The following is a 17630-nucleotide window of genomic DNA, read 5'->3' as shown; positions in this document are numbered from 1 at the left end:
AATTGAGGAAGTGACTACCTGAAAACCTTTGCTCTTACAGTGTTCTGCTGCTTTGTGGGCATCTGCTAGGCAGCTGCTTAAAGGAGCCCATGGCTGCAGATTGCTGGGACAAGATCTGAGGAGAAGTGTTTATAAAGCTTTGAACAATGATTGTGATCAAGCCATACACCTAACAAACTGATTGAGGTCTGAGACCTTGGGGTGTCCAGACTTTTCTATGGTGCAAATTCCTTTATTTTTTCCATCTAAAATTGTAAAAAAAAAATAAAAAAAAAAATTTAAAATTAAAAAAAATTTAAAATTTCACATGGATCTGTAACTTGATGCCTTTTGGAAATCAGTTCACCTTCTACTCACTTTAATATTCACCAATATCAATTTGGACCAGGGGTGCCCAGACATTTGCATGCCACCGCAGCAGTGAACTTTAATATGTGATAATAACATGTGCACGTCTTAAACTTAAAGGTGACACATTTTGAGGGGGGCTTTAATCTAACTAAAATACCACATAATGTAGAATGCCAATGCCAAACTACCTCTCTATGCAGTGTATCAGAGTCAATAGTTATTAATGTTCTGTAAGAGAAAAACATTTCCTCTTGAGTATTCACTAGATGTCACTGTTAAGCCATCCTTCAGAGAGACACTGAGTGCACTGATCACTGAGAATGACCCCCCAGAATAAATGCATCAAAATGAAATGCATGCCCTAACTCAGTGGCTGGGCTTTAATGACACTCCAGCAAAAGAAGAATTTGGTGGTGGACTGCTGTTATTGTGTTCTGAGGTCGCTGTTTGTTCAGTCAGATGAGCACATTGACAAAAAAAAATGCAAGCATGGATGCTGGGACCAGAGGTCTGGTTACTGTTGCCATTGATGGAAGGCCTATTTATGACATGTATGAATCGTAAATGCAGGGGGAAAATGGCGCTCTTCTGACCTGATTCGGTGGCATTTGCATTAATTTTAGGACGAATGTTTCAATAAAATATTTGTGAAACATGCAGCCTGTAAAGAGCCACGCTCCTCGCAGGGCAGGATATGGCCACTCGGATCACAGCAGAGCGCGTCACCGCGCGTGGGCGTGGCTAACCGGACTGAATAACGCCGTATGCGCTGTTACGTTGCAGCAGTGTGACATTCTGGCACGAGAGCGGAGCGGAGGGATAGAACAGCTGACCGCCTCGCGCAACTTTGAGGTACTGGTGATGGAATGCACGGAGGTGTTCTTGTACATCTTCCTCGTCTCGCACTACATCTTCAACATCCTGTTCGTCTCGTGGCTTTTCATCTGCGGGGCGCCCACAGATCTCACCAACTATGGATTGCCTAATTGAAGTTGGGCCACCTGATCCTGTTTGCGCCAGGACAACCGACCAAAATTAGAGTAAGAGAAGTCGTTATGGACAGTTGTGCAAGTCGCGCATTTCCTGCTCAGAGAACTGGTGTCAAAAGCAGCATTTCAGCCTCAGGATACTCCATCTGTTTGCGCGTAAAGGACGTGGACATCACGGTTCCATCCAACGCTGCCTGAAATCACCCGCGCTATGTTTTAGTCATTATGGGGGAACGCTGTAGTTAGAATAGAGGGTGTGCCTGTGTGACTGTTTTGCTTCTGCCGGCTTTGATGTGAGAGTAGCGGCCAGCTTTTATTGCGCGCATACCATTTGTGCGCTGCAGTTGAGCCGCTCCGTTACCACAGCCACGGAGGTTTCCACCGCTGCAGGACTTGCAATCTCTGACAGGCAATAGGCCTCACCAATCGCCGAGAAAGGTCTCACTGGACACCCTTTTTGAAGTCCTGTAATTGATTTGAACTTTCAGTACAACCAACAGAGTTTTCAGAGCTGCATACAAGTGCACCTGTGAGGCAGCAGTAAGCCATGGCTTTACCAGATAGTGGCATATCTGGGGAGGAGGTACCCTTCCCGGAGATTATAGAGCTCAATGTTGGTGGGCAGGTGTACATAACCCGCTATTCTACCCTCACAAGTGTGCCAGACTCCCTGCTAGGGGAGATGTTCAGCAGAAAGTCAGCCAAAGGACTTGCCAGGGACACCAAGGGTCGCTTCTTTGTGGACCGTGATGGTTTCCTTTTCCGTTACATCCTGGACTACATGCGGGACCAGCAGCTGGTTCTTCCAGACCACTTCCCCGAGCGTGGGCGTCTGCAGAGGGAGGCTGAGTTCTTCAACCTGCCTGAGCTTGTCAAGCTGCTGGCGCCCAAAATCAGCAAGCAGAACTCTCTTGGCGACGAGGGATGTCAGAGCGACCCAGAGGACTCCTCGCCTGGGATTGACACTGCCCGTAACCTCGGCTCCTTGGGTGCTGCCGCTGCTGCCTGCGCCAGCCTGGTGCCCAGCGCCATGGACAGCAAACGGTCCGGGTTCATCACTATTGGCTACCGAGGCTCATACACCCTGGGCCGTGACAGCCACACCGATGCCAAATTCCGCCGGGTGGCACGGATCATGGTGTGTGGGAAGACCTCACTGGCCAAAGAGGTGTTTGGGGAGACGCTGAACGAGAGCCGTGACCCTGACCGCCCCCCTGAGCGCTACACATCCCGCTACTATCTCAAGTTCACCTTTCTGGAGCAGGCTTTTGACAAGCTGGCTGACGCAGGCTTTCACATGGTGGCCTGTAATTCCACAGGAACCTGCGCCTTTGCCCATGAGCAGACGGACGACAAGATCTGGACCAGCTACACTGAATATGTGTTCTACCGTGAGTGAGACTATCGGCTTTGTTTCCCCGGTCCCCCACCCTGTCTCCAAGTGTCCCTCTCCTCCAGCCTCCAGCCATCCTGTCCTTCTCTCTCTGATGGCTCCTGCACCAGTAGATGTACCGTAGATGTTGTGCCCTTCCATCTCTCTCTGCAGCCTCCAGCTTTTGTCCCATGAACAGTCCCCAGCAGCTGCTTTGACTCTTCATACCTTCTCTGCAGGTCAAATCTGCAGCCCTCCCCCTCAACCCTAGATCCACCCATCCATCATCCTCAGGTCCAGCTTTTTCTCTCGCTTAGTTGTAGTTCCCAGTTCTCTACCACAGCAGCCCCACAGCTTTTCCTGCAGAGACTGATACCTTCTATGTACTGTTTCCCTTTTGTACTCTGTATATTGCATCTGCCTTGGTGAAGCACAATACTGTATCCAAGAGCTAATTTTGTTAAATAAGCGCCCTGGTGTATCTCTATGACTACTGAACCGGTCATAAGGGTATAAGGGCATAAGGGAAAGGGCTTCAAAGAGTGGCCGTGATGTACAGTGCTGTACTGCAGATCGGACCCTCTCCTGCTCCTCTGAACTAAATTACCAAATAATTGGACATCTTATCAGCTTTGAGGGACGTGAGCAGCCCCAGCACAAGACAGAAGTGTAATTTCAAAATCTAATTTTCCTCAGTTTTTATTAAGTGTGTCCACATGGTTGGGAATGTAACATACAGTAGTCTATCTGTTAAGCTGTTGTTATGAATGAATGATGATTACAATAATACAGCCACATGGACAGGGGATAAAAAAAAATGCTTTGAAGTTTTTATTTTGAAAGGGAAAAGTAGATTGTATGTGTGTGTGGAGATTCCTTTTCAAGAAGGCACTGTTTATGTGGCAAATGAACAAGCAAAAGTCTTTGATAAAAAAAAAAAGAGACGATGAAAGCCGAAATATCAAGAGACCTCGTAGACAGAAAGAAAAAAAGGTTGCCAGATGAAGTGCGTGTATTGATTGTCCAGGGGAGCTTTCAGTATTTTAATCACCCACGCTGGGAGGGCAGAGGAGATGGAAGGTGTTACATCACTCACAGCCCACTGCTCTTAGTTTTCCGCTCATTGTGCTTCTTGGACATTTCTTTGCTCGATCGGATATTCGAGAGCATTTCTCCAGTGAAGCGCTTCTTGGGACAGGCTTACTCCATGTCTATATGTTGTCTCCAAAAGAAAAAAAAAAAACATGTGGTAGTCACCTTATCGGATCACGTTTTGAGTGTTCTGTAAACAATAATGTTATTCTTAATACTCAGATCAGTATTCGTTGAAGCTGTTGCATATTTGATGACAGCTCTCACTTACTGTAAGTGAATACCCGTAAGAAAGGGTAAGATTACGCTGTAGCCAGCCAAAGCCCAATGTTTTCTCAGCACTGTAGCAAGGGCATTGTGAGGGCGGTTCATAGCGAGCAGGTATAACTTAAGTTATAAAGGAGTGAGGTAAGAAAGAGGGTCGTTTCCAGATACAGCCTCAGGACAGGTCTGCACATCATATACCTCAGACTAAATCACAAACTGAAGGCACTTAAATCCAACAAAAGATCCAGCTGATGGCGTGAAAATGCAGACACGGTTTGGAAAATATCCAAAATGTAGACGACATAGTAGGACTGATGACTAAGAGGTTGACTGCAAAATGAGTTTTGAGTTTAGGCAGCATAGTGCAGGATTTCTCCTGAGCTTGAAGGTGTCAGGTTGTAGTTTTGGCAGAATGTCTGACAGTGACAGTAAATGTATTCTGAAATGTCTAGAAACCGCAATGTTGTGTTTCAGTGTGATGAAGTGCTGTTTATATCTGAGTCAATATGTTAGACCTGCTGCAGTGTGCCGCTGCAGGCGTAGACGACACTGAAATTAAAAGTGTTCAGCAAAAAGCAAATTGATTTGTCAAATAAAAAGATGTTTTCTTTCTTTTCCAGTTGTATTTTTCCATTCACAAAAAAATGTATTCTCAGCACTGAATGGCATTCAGTAGAAACTATGGGGAAAGTGGTGCATGCCCTCAGATTACTGCAGCTGACATTTTTAATTTTCACTGACAATACAACCCAATCACACGTCAACCTATTCAAATTTTCCTCTCACTATTTCCTGTTAAAGGAAATGTCCGTGGTCATGAAATCTACTTCATACGAAGTGTTCAACATTTTGCCCTCAGGCACCACCGCCCCCATCCTCTCATCTGCTTTTCCACCTTTTCTCTACATCCCCCCCCCCCCTTTTTTTTTTTGAGTATTAAGTAGTTGACCAGAAAATAGAGCCAGGATAGAAATGAGGACATGCATAGATAACAGGCCCTTTTAAAGCAGAGTCTATTTTGTTGCCAGCAAATGACCTAATTACTACATACAATAAAAATCTTGATTGGGCCTAAAATCCAGGACTGTGGAATACTGTAGTTCTATAGGCTTCACAAGATTAGAGATGGCTTTTGTCTGTAGTCAGTACAAAACATTTATTTATTGCACACGCCCACAGACAGAAAAGTGGGCATAATGTAAACTCAAACTACAACCAGGGTTATTTTTATGTGACTGAGGCAGTCACTTTTTAGAAACTCTGACTCATCTAAGTTTTTTACCAAGAGATTATCCCATGCTAATTACCTTAGTATAAGACCTCTAAACCTGATCTCAGCCTGGCCTAGATAAAAGCATAGCTGATGAGCTTCACAAAAACTGTTGAAAAATTTATGTGGCTCCCTTCCTGGAAAACAGATGATTTTTGTTGCGGTCTAGAATGCATGACGAACCTTCAGAGAGTGTGACAATGCCCTGCCTGCAGAGTCTCTTCACCCCAAAACAAACACAGTCACAGACAGCATTCCTCCGTCACTGTCCTCCGGCACGCTACTGCATCACGGGAGCGCCAAGGTCAGTCATTAGCAAAAGCATGGAGAGACGCGCCTCGTGAAATTTCAGGCATCGGTGTCCTCTCTCACAGCCTTGAGCCTCGACATTCAACAGAAAACGTGTGAGAAGTGTTGACACTCTGCCATCGAGCAGCAGCGAGGTCCACGGGCCGGGCTGTGATGAAATGCTGCTTGGGTTTATTTTTCCCTCTTTTTTTTTTAGTGCTCCGTTGTCAAACTTGTGCCTGTAAAGTGCAGCACGCCTGCTCGTGTGCCATGTGAGAGGCAGGTTCTAGTTGTGTCACCTTCGTGGTCTGCCTGTTCTATCAAGAGCGTCACAATAAAGATGTTTTACCATGAGATTTTTGCTTCTCTGTCTTTTGGAAAAATCCAAAATAGCAGCTTGTATTATTTTCTCATCACACCGCACACATTCAACTTTATTAAATCCTATATTTCATTTTAATTTTTATTCTTATCTCCCTATCACAAGGTTTGAAGTTGATACAATTTCTCAGTCAGCTGGTGCAATTCATTATTAAACACAAAATCACGAGGCAAAAAGAGACGTGTCCTGAGAGGACAAGGGCTGCTCTCTGTACCTCGAGGCTGTGATCTGACCCATGTTGTGTTCCTGTGATGCCATTGTTACTGTAGGCGGCTCTACGTGGCAACATGCCTTGGCTCGGTCTGCTTTCCTCCCCTAGAATGATCCCCTTGTCTTGTAGCCAGCTGGGTCATCGCTTCCCCCGTTTGGAAAAAAGAAAGGCAGAGAGCAGAAGGAGAACAGGAGCGGATGTACGTCAGAGGAAAAAAGGGATTGGAAAATGGGGCAAGGAAGCAGAGAGACAGTGAGACCGATAACCTGGTGGAAGTGAGACAGGGAGAGTATTTAAGCGGGAAGGATTTGGTGTTCCCGTCTTATCTCTCTTCCTGAGCAACTCCAGCATGGAGTGTCCTGTTATTCGAAGAGGTGCTGGATCGCCCTGACAAACAAAGCCCCCACTGAGCCGTGCTGTAATGTGCTCCTCTGTGGCCCGTCTGCTCTGTCAACACTCACAGAGAGATTCAGTTACACCAGACAGATAGTAGATCCACAGGATGGTTGGGATTAGTATTGATTCATAGTATGATTACGTCAGAAGAAAGCCTGTAAAGTGATATTTTCCAACAGAAAAACTGCTGTTTTCTGTCTCATCTTTTTGTGAATCATGTGTCCTGCCTTTAAATTGACTACAACCAGCCCAGTTTGCCAGACTGTATCCTCTTTTATGAATAGACAAACCACATGCGTTAGAGTGACAACACAGAGCACTACAATGAGTCATTTTCTTAAACTGAGCGTACTATCAGATGTCATCTGCATGCTGCTGCTTCTGTTCATTCAGCTGCAACCATCTGTGGCTCTGCGCTTGTTTACATTGCCTCATCCTCAATGCCTTGACTGCTTCTGGATCTGGGTGCAAGTGTATTTTAGTTTTGTTTTTGTCCTCATGTTTGTGTTTTCGTGGAGGTTTGGAGGACAGGTTGGATGAGAGCTTTGGGCCTATGTGTTGGGTGGGTCAGTGCTGGGTTGGTATGGGGTCCACGAGGGGGCAATGAACTAGGCGCACTCCCTGTCTCGCAAATATGCTGAGCAGGCAGTTGGCATCTCTGACACAAACACAGATGCACAGAGGGAGGGAAATTGCTCAGAGAAGATGTGCAACAACCCACTGGTACTGGGCCAATGTCTCAGAGCTGTGAGGTGTGAGATATAATTGGTTGCCTTCTTTTCACTCTTCTTTGTGATCAGTTAAAAATGCATTAGCAGACAAACAAGCCATTTGCCTTCCTCACCCTCTCTTGACAGCAATAACAGGAGAAGTCCATTCTAATACTGAGAAGCATTATTGCTGCTAATTACCTCAGAACTAGAGAGAGCGTGCAGCAGCTTGCGGCCTTCCGCTGCTTTCTCCATCAGTATGTGACATATGTGCGTGAACGGAGTGTGTGCATGTTGTGTGTGAACGGCAGCCCAGAGCTTTGCATGCTTTTGTTCATCTGCACATGTATATGTACGTGAGCTCAAGCCCTGCTGTGTTTGTGTTTGTCCTTGACGACAACACGGTTCGCCTGCGCTGCCGTGTAAGGGCCTATGCACAGAGTACAGTAGCGCTGGCTCCAGGCACCTTTCTCTCATTGTGTGTTGGGTTATTTATAGTGAGCCAGGCATTGAGTCAGATGTGCACCGCCACTGCTCCTCCAGCATGGGTACATATGCTCCGCCGCCCCTCCTCCTCCTCTTCACACACACATCTCCAACAGACAGCAGATATCACAAAGCATATTGGCCCCCTAAACACCACAAGGACTCCGTCATGCAAAGTCACAGGGGGTAGTCATACCCAAGGGGGTAGACAGAGTGGGATGGCAACATGGGACAAGGTCTAGCAGCTGAAAAGGAGCAGATCAGGTCACCAGTGATGTACAGTGCTGTATCTTCTCATCTCTCCATGTTGTCTCTTTGTGATTCTCTTTGACTTCACAATCTTTTCTTTTCTCTTTTAAGCTCCAAGATACAGAAAGAATAACGGAAGAGTGGGATGGGGAAGAGGGAGCGTGAAATTAGTTATAGAGAGTGCATCTGAGTGTCAGATGCTAGTTGTTGGATCGAAAATGAGAGCAACAAAAAGGATAATTCAAGAGGCAAAGTTTCTCATATACGGTGCCATAGAGACTGAAAAAATGTGACGAAGGGCATGAAGAGTGGGGCAGGAGCAGTTTGAAAGGAAAGAGAAATACCAGATTAGGCAAAGTGAGGTGGAAGTTGTGACAATAACTGACTGAGGAAGCTGTTGGAAGACAGTTGAACTTCCCCTGGCACATTCAGTTGCAAGATGTAAATTGTCTCATTACAAATGCAGTATATTGCAACTAGAGGATGTGCTGATGCCATGGTTGGATTAAAGGGCCTTCTGGATACTCGGAGTCCAATAGACTGAAGGGGCCTATAGAGACACAGCCTCTATATGAATTGACTGTTATTAGCATTCCTCATTAAAAGTCAAAGAGCTCAGTTTAAAGTAGGGATGTACTAATGATGTTTTTTGTTGTTTTTTTTTGCCTCTGATGCTTGTAGAAATCCTGCTCATACAGAGTCTTGTGCGATGCTGATAGATACACATTTTGTTTACTTGAGTAATTTTAATTTCACTTCCTACGTTGTGGAACTTGGTGCTTTGGTGTCTTTTCTGTGACCATCATCTCAAAATCCCTTTATGAGCTGATGCTCATCAGTTGACATTTTCCATAATTTTCAGCTTCTCTTTGTAAATGAATGTCTCACAATGGCAAATTGCTTAAATGTGATGAATTTTAATTGCATGTTATCAATCACTGACAGATGGGAATAGGTCACTTTTTTGAAACCTTTGGCATTGTGCAGTTATAACAAGCAACAAAAGCATCCCACTGTATGTATTTTATTCTATAGTGACTTATAATAATGTCGTATCACATACATTGACTTTGTGAAAACAGTGTGAAAGGAGCATGAGCAGTCACTATGCCTCTGCTGATCTTAAGCAGTAAGTTGCAAATGTGTCCGTCAGTGCCGTTGTTAGGATGGGATTCACCTCGGCCATCTGGAGACTTGGGCTCTAATCTGTCCCTCTAATTATCAGTAATCTGAACAGTCAGGCTTGTCCTTGGTGCTGCAGTCCTGGGCAGGGTTGGACCCTGGCTGAAATCAGGCAGGACAGGAGAGGCAGGTGGCACAGGGGTTGCAGGCTCTGGGAAGAGGGGTGCCAGGATGGGCTTTAGGGGGTTTAGGCAGGCTGGTTACGGGCTGTGGTAGCCAGGCAGGAGCTCAGGGTGTTTAAAGCAGGGGAAGATAAAGCAAGTGGCGCAGTGAATCAGCAGAACACTTGGAGTGGATGCAGATTTGTGCAAGTCTGCAAAAACAAAAATCATATATTAGTCTTGTCTTTGGCCCTTTCTTTCCTCTCACCTCTGCTCCCTTTTTCGCCTTCCTTGCTTGGCAGCAGCTCCCCTGTCTCCAGCTGTTTATGTCACGCATTTCCTCTACATTATGTGGATCGACAGATTTGTAATTGCTCAGAGACTTGTGAGTACACTCCAGTGATTTTGTATCTGGGCATCTGTGCTTATGCCTGGGTATGTAAAGTTAGTCTGACGAATATAGTAATACCATGTCTGATTACGCCTCCGTATGTATTTCCTCTGACAGCAATCAGAGAGAAAAGACAATGAATGAAAAGACCGTAGGTGGTGAGACCCACTCTGTCATTAGGCGCCATACCGATCATTTCACAAAGCAGATGTTGGATATCTGAACTGAGTATGAGACAATTAGCTATAAAACATGCTGTAATTGCCAAAATTATGTAGCGTGAGCTCCGATTAGAACAGCATAGAGCCATATGCACAACTTCACACTCTGGATAAAAGGCTCCTCTCAGTCTCATACGCATCACTATGCATTTGTGTAGCCCTGGCTCCTGCACATCATTGTGGCGTTACCATGGAGATGATGCTGTCCCCTTGTTTGCCAGTCTCCCCATCCCCGGGTCACAACAGCCATCAGCAGCCATACTGAATTTTAAAAAGTACCCACAGGCTGATTGACCTGGTCATATTCAGAGACAGCCCAGGCATTCATTTTTAAACAGCTTTATCCTACATGCGTTCATTGTTGGGTAGTCAGGTTGAACTGCAATGACACTGTTTTCCTTATGTTGTTTGTGTCATGAAATATAAACCACAATGATACTGTAGCTTTTTTTGTTTGTTTGTTTTTAAAGATGATTAAACCATTTCTGGGCATATTTGTGGAAATATCTCAGCATCATCCTGCATAGCTTACAAACACTGACGCAAGACAGTTTTCCCCTTTTTCAACGAGCTCCACATAGCTTTGGTTTTTAAGCTACCTTTAGCCATGTGAGACATCTGTCACTCTACAACTGAACATGATCTGAACTGAACATTTGAGAGGACTCATCATGCTGTAGGCTGAAAAAGCAGTTTTTGGAAATACACTCATTACAGTTAGATGAGAAGGTTGATAACCTATCACTCTCATGTCTATAGGTTAGCTAAATATGAGCTGTCAACTGACTTAGCTTAGCATGACTGGAAACCACAGGAAACTGCCCTATGGTAACTTGCTAGCTCCCCCTTTTTTCAGTCTTTATGCTAAGCTAAACTGGTGCTGGCACTAGCTAGCTTTATATTTACCGCACAGACATGAGCATGGTGTCAATCTTCTCATTTAACTCTCAGCAAGAAAGTGAACAAGCATATTTCCCAGAATGTCAAACTATTTTTTTTTTTTTTTAAAGCTTGTATTCTGCTTGCATATCAGAAGCTAGCAAGTGAGGCTACCTAGCATCCACTTGGAAGGTAAAAGCTAACTAAGCTCACTGAAGCACTGATTCCCACTAGATGTTACTTTAACATAAATAAAAACAGTGTAATTCAGACATTATTTTTTGCCTTTGAAATAGCTCTGGTCCCAGAAGAAGAAGAATAAAAGTTCCATTTAGTCAACTGGTTGTAACCATTTTTTTTCCCCACAAATATTCTTCAATGTTGAATTTGTTGACCAGTCCAGAAAAGCATAAGTAACCTGAGATCTCTTTTGAACATTGAATTTTTCTAAGCAAATTATTAATTATAACTTCAATTTGAAATCAGCTCCTGAACACCATATGTTTACATTAGATTTGGATGATAATACTATCCAAACTTTCCCCAAATAATTAATAATTTAGGGTCTATTTCAATACCTTGTTCTGCTTTTTATTCGGTCAGTGTGTCAGATTGTGCCATGATTGGAGTAAATAAAGATTCAGGTGGGGTGAAAAAACAATGTTACACACCGTGGAGAAGATGTTTTGTGACAGGGATGTGCTAAACCTGGCAACACTGACACACTAGAGTTGCTAATAGCAGTAATGATGGCAACGGAGGGATGTGTCACACTGAACAGATGGGAGAAAGAGAAGCAGTGAGAGAGGAGAGGATGTGTGAGAAAGTGCTTTGGCTTTTGCATATATCCCTGGAGAAGTGGCCCGGGGAAAAGGGTTGAGTGCTCTCTTTTGCTGTTCTCCTCCATAAGGCTTAGTGGTGGAGGAAAGCATGGAGCCCATCCCCCAGTGGATTATTTCTCCGACACTGCTAAGCCCCCATACTCCCACGTCCAGGCGGACCTCAAGCACATGTATTCATTATGAGAGACATTGAATGCATCAAACACGCAAACACAAACAGTGGAGAACATGTTTCTGTCAACCCCTCCTTCCCCAACATCCTCTTTCTTTCTCTCTGTCTTTATCTGTCCTTCTTTCAAATGCCAGCACATGCCCAGAATATAACGACACACACACACACATGCAAACACCCACACCTACACATACAGTACACACACATGCTTACAACATGCATGCATGCACCAACACACAAGACAACACTCGCTCTCACAAACAGGCTTGGGCGCTTTCTGTCACACGTTCACACACACACACACACACTCGTATTCAGGTATTCAGAAAGCCAAGGCAGTGGGAGAATATTCTGTGCCGCCTCCGTTTGACACAAGCAGCTTTTCCTGTTATATAAGACGGGTTACCGTGACGATGAGCCCCATTGCAGGAAAGAGTGCTGGGCCTTGTGTGTCTTTGTGTGTCTGTACATGTGTGTGAGTTTGGGTCATGTGTGATTGCTGCCATGTGTGTGTGACATATTGTACCTGCTTATTTCTGCATGATGACGTATGAGAGGCTGCGAGAGACATTCACTGTACGGTGTATGTATTTTCATGTACTGTGGCAGCATGTGCACAATGACAGCGTGCATGTGTGTGTTGGATGGTGCAGCGCATGAGCAGCATGCACACGGGATTGTCACTGCCATTTAACTTAGTCCAAGGCCACGTCCAAACTCATGTGGATAGATTTAAAATGTTTATGTATTGGAGTTTTTTTCTGTCCACAGAGAATTTTTCTGATTGTTTTCTGAAAGTTCAGCGTCCTTATTGAAATACCACGAAAAGGCTCTGATCTCTTCCGTTGGGCATTTGCAGGCGTATAGCTTTGCACTATTTCCTCCAGAGGCATCTTGAAATGTTGTTTATTGTTTACAGAGCAGGCATGAAGGACAGAGTATGTCAAAGTTCTCAAAAATGGATCACGTGACAAAGGAGCCTGAGAATGAATCATGTGCTACAGGAGGGCTGAGGCTCTGTTTTTCCCGTTTTGAATATGAGTGTGGTGTGTTCCCCATGGTTATAAAAACCAAGATTAGTGTGAAATGGAAGCCCCAGAGAAGAAAAAAGAGGCATTCGGAAATTTATGCGCTTTAGTGAGGACGTGGGCTGGAAGTTTGCTGTGACTTGTTTACCCAACCTGGGACTGTGCACCATCACGTAGACAGTGAAAATCAAAGGAAAAAGAGAGGCTGATTACCCGCTCACTGGTTTCTAAAAAATAGGCTGTTTGTCCGGAGAGAGGAGGCAATTCAAAATGGTTGATGGGCTTTCAAATGGAACAGAATGTGCACGTGCCACGCCAACTATTCTGAGAAGTCGCAGCACAGCAGCCTCCTCTGTCTTCACACAGAGATGAGATGAAAAATCAACATACCGTGAAAAATGGTTTGTCAAGCTTCAGTCAGGAGGGCTCACTCCACCCGTTCAGTCACAGACTTCCTTCTAGGATAATACACATACAAGCAAAAGTCAAAGGGAATTCTGAAATTGAATGAGACTGTCCTCTGTTCTCCTTATCTCTCATTCCCGTTTCTCTCCTGCTGAGCGCCTTTCTCTGCTAATTTCTGTTCCCATAATGCTCCTACAGGCTCTTGCGCCAGCATGTGTATACTTTTGTACTCTTGGAGACAAAAACTATAAAGCTCAAAGCTGAGGTGCTTGTTTCTGTGCCAGCCACACACTACTGAAACACTTTGATAAGGCAAATTAAAAGAACAAAATGCAATCAAATTTCCGCGTGATGCTCCACTGGTAATTAAGACCATCATTCAAACAGACAAGACACCTGAAAATGAATATTCTGTCTATCCTCACACATCAATTCTTAAATTTCTTATATTTGTCTGGTAAACATAAAGATAGGCTACTGCTAGTGGCTGGTTATCTTAGTTTAGCACACAGACTGGCAACAAAGTCAAGGTTCAGTTTTAGCAGATTATTCGTTTGTTGCCACGGCTGCTAATGTTAACGTAAGCAACATAAGCATAATTTGCCATCATCTGTGCTCTCCAAGAAAAATCTTTTTTCACCTTATTTCCCTTTCTCAACACAATTGATTGTATAAAAGGTGGATCCAAACCCATACAGGTATGGGGCTCAGGTCCTTCTGTTGAGGTCTACCCATGCAGCTCTCTAATGTACAGTAAATATGTAGCTGAAGCCAGGAGGTGTTTAGCTTAGCATAGCAGAAAGACTGGAAACAGCTAGTCTGCTTACACTCACCTTTAAACTAATTAGCATGTTATATCTTAATTTGAATACCATCAAAAAAGCTCTATGTGCTGGAACATTTCTTGATGAACAACAGTTTAACCCTCTGCCCAGGGCTTACGTGCAGTGTCTCTACTGGTTGTCTCACAACCTCACAGTGACGACAAGGCTGCAGGAAGTTACCGTGACTAACTCTTTGACTAAGAAACAGATCCATCGTGAACTTTTGACAAACCCAGGCTCACAGTTTTCCCACTCCTTCCAGTTCAGGCTCAGCTAATCACCTGCTGGCTCTAGCTTCATATTTACAATGAGGGTGGTATTGATGCTCACGTTTAAGAAAAGAATGCACATATTTCCCAAAATGACAAACTATTCCTTTAAGTAATTGTATCTTAGCAGAAAATGTTTCAAATTCCACATGCTCAATTTTGCAATTCTTTCTGTCTGCTGCAGGTGGTTCATCTGTCATCTCCAAGGCAACGACCTCTGACCTCCCTGCTGTCACTGAAGTGGTGACCTCTGAAACTGCAACTGCACATACAGAACCAGCCACGGACCAGCCCAGCAGCACTGGTCGAACCCAAAGCCTTCCAGAAACCAGCAGCAGCACAACACTGGACATACGAAACCCAATGCTCCTGGACTCTCCTCCTCCTCTGACACCTCCTCTTCCTCCTCCACCTCCTCCTGCTGTAGACTACTCTGACCTCCCACCTCTGTCCCCTCCAGTCCTACCTCCACCTCTACCATCAACCAAACCTTTTTCTACCTCCAGTCCTCCCCAAACTCCACCTCCTGCTGAGAGCCCCCAGCGTCCTACGACACTCAACCTACAGACACTGCCACGGCCCACCGTCAAGGAGAACGGTGGCCCCCTGCAGGGGGCGGATGAGGATGAGGAGGAGAGGAAGATGCTGGAGGAGGATCTCAAGAAATGCATTGAGGACTTCAAAAAGATCCGCTTGCCCAGAGTGTTTCCGGATCGCAAGAGGCACTGGCAAAGTGACTTGCTTAAGAAGTACAATGCGTAGAGTGCTTTGCTGTGGCACCATGACAAACAAGGAAGGATTTTATAACAACGGCAAGAACATGTTGTGGACTCCAGCTTTATTGTCACATTGCTCAGATTCAAACTGTTTGGAGATTTTCAGCAAGCTTGCTTGAACCTCTAATGTCGTAGCTTTTGCATGTCAACAGAACTAAACTGTTTGATTAAGTGTAGTGTTTAGGCTGAGCTTGTCTAGCAATCACACAACTAAAACATGGAGATTTGTCTTTTCCTATCATAGAAAAAACATCCCCATAGAGATTGTTAGTGACACTTCTTTTTCCACACAGCTATCTGGAGACGATACAAAATACTTTGAGTCATTTTCTTTTCGGTCACTCAAAGGATATATGTGGTGGTGTTCATTAAAGATTTCTGCCCTGCTCTCTGTACTGTGTCCACTGATTAAGCAACTGGAAAATGTAAGTTAAGTGTGAATTTTTAGGCATTTGACCTTGCTGATGCAAAATAAAAGAAAGAAGTGAAATCTCTGGTGCTAATCATCTAAAATATCTCACCTCATCAATATTAACCATATGACTTCAAAGCCTTTTTTCTCCCCTCTGCCTGTGAATCAAAAGCTCTGTAGTTTGGTTCATTTTGTGATTACATTATCTTCAAACCAGCAATAGAAAGAATTCAGAATGAGAATGTGATGTACCGGGAAGCAAAGTGGATAATTACTCACGGCCAGAATGAGAAAAAATAATGACAATAACGACTACATGAATCAATGCACAGCGCGGTTTGTCCCTCCATCTGCTCTGCATAAAGCGTTCGCCCCGATTCACGAATGAATTAGCAGCTTTGTGCATATTTGTGTGCATGTGTGTGTGTATGCACCTCATTCTGGGATATATGGCATAAGTCCTGATAAAATAGATCACCTGTTATTTATCTTTCATGTCATCTTGCGAGCTAATTCTTAACATCGTAGTATTCATCCACTCAAAGCAATAGTGTGACGTTTTGAGAAATGCATTCATTCGTTTTCTTACAAAAGGTTAGATGCAAGGATCACCACCGTCCTCGCATCTGTGTGTTAAGTACAGAGCTCAACCCAGGAGGTAGGTTAGCGCCAATTAGCTTAGCTTAGCTTAGCTTAGCTTAGCTTAAAAACTGTAAACAAGGAGGAATCAGTTAGCCTGGCTCTGGTTCAAACACCTGCCTACCAGCACATCTAAAACTCACTTATAGTGTGTTGTGTTTGTATGGTTGTAATATTTCTGTTTGTGCAAATGATAATGTTTGTGTTAATTAATGAGTCTTACAGGTGCTAGTACGTGTATTTTTAAACTTTGGAGAGAGCCAGGCTATCTTCTCCCCTTGCTTGTAGTCATTATGTTAGGCTAATTTATTTGTCTCCTGGCTCTAGTGCCACAGGCTACTAATTAGATAGACACCTCTGTCCATTTTCTCATGCAACTCTCACCTGGAAAGTGTATTTTTAATTTCACTAGTTTGTTCATGGCATCTCCAACCATTAACAATCTGTCACTATTTCAGAGTGAAGAGCGACATGTAAAGTCTTGTTGGTGTTCAGCCTGCAAATGCTGCATTCACCTTGCCCTTAAAAGTTACCTGCATCAGTGGCTCTTTCCTTACTTACTTTCGGTTTGAACTTCAAACTTTTGAGATAAATCAAATACCAGACAAAGTAGCTTTGAAGTTGTGAACCCTTTTGATCACTTTCCCTTTGTGTTTCCAGCAGCATCATTTTTCCACTACAAGAGACCATCAAATATCTGTTTTCTCATGAGTAATTTTGACTTCATAGGAAATTGAACAGCAACAAACATTACACAGACCCTCAACCACTTATTGAATGCAGCATTGAAGATGTTTTGTTGCCTCATTTTGATCATTTTATTTCCTCTATCTGTCTCATTCGACCTGTACAGAACCAAAGTCTAACCTGCTGCTCTGCCTTTGATCATAATGAGCTCGCTGGCTGTCCACAACATCTCTGGTTAGAAGTCCGGATGGTGTGGTCTTATTCCAGAGCTTTCTGGCAAAAGCACACCTCCAGCCTGATGCAGTTCAGCTCCGTGTTTGTCCCAAGTTAATACTGAGGTTAAGACATTAATCCTCATGCATTGGCTGAGAGGGGAGTTTTATCTCATTAAACATCAGACAAATAGAATAGTTTCGTCAGGCACGCTGGTAACCGCTGAGGAGCGACAGGGATATCCTCTTGCTCACAGTAGAGGATTAACAACAGATTAGCGTTCGTCTCAGTCCTGAAGAGCCTCAAAACAGCACACAAGCTGCATGATGGCGACGATTTCGACCATCCAGTCAGTCTTTGCTGAAACATTTCTCAACAACATTAACACTCAGGCCGTCTCCAGCTGACTGCTGATTGCTGAAAAATCCATAGAAAAGATTTTGCTTTGCAGCTCATTAGAGAGTATTGCCTCATCAGCTCCTTTTCTCGTATTTCTCATCTTTCAGCATTGGTTTGGACAGCGACA

The 17630-nt window shown here is 44.1% G+C and overlaps 1 protein-coding gene across 1 annotated transcript; it reads left to right on the top strand.

The window, feature by feature from the left end:
• Positions 1 to 1144: 1144 nt before the first annotated feature.
• On the top strand, positions 1145 to 15643 carry kctd12b (potassium channel tetramerisation domain containing 12b). The gene is made up of 2 exons (XM_076738834.1): positions 1145 to 2731; positions 14562 to 15643. Exons 1-2 carry the CDS (start codon positions 1888 to 1890, stop codon positions 15137 to 15139), a joined length of 1422 nt encoding a protein of 473 aa, XP_076594949.1. The 5' UTR covers positions 1145 to 1887; the 3' UTR covers positions 15140 to 15643.
• The last annotated feature ends 1987 nt before the right edge of the window (positions 15644 to 17630 follow it).

The sequence above is a fragment of the Chaetodon auriga genome, chromosome 9 (assembly GCF_051107435.1).
Source record: "Chaetodon auriga isolate fChaAug3 chromosome 9, fChaAug3.hap1, whole genome shotgun sequence".
NCBI lineage: Eukaryota > Metazoa > Chordata > Actinopteri > Chaetodontiformes > Chaetodontidae > Chaetodon > Chaetodon auriga.
This window is presented reverse-complemented; position numbering and strand designations above follow the sequence as displayed.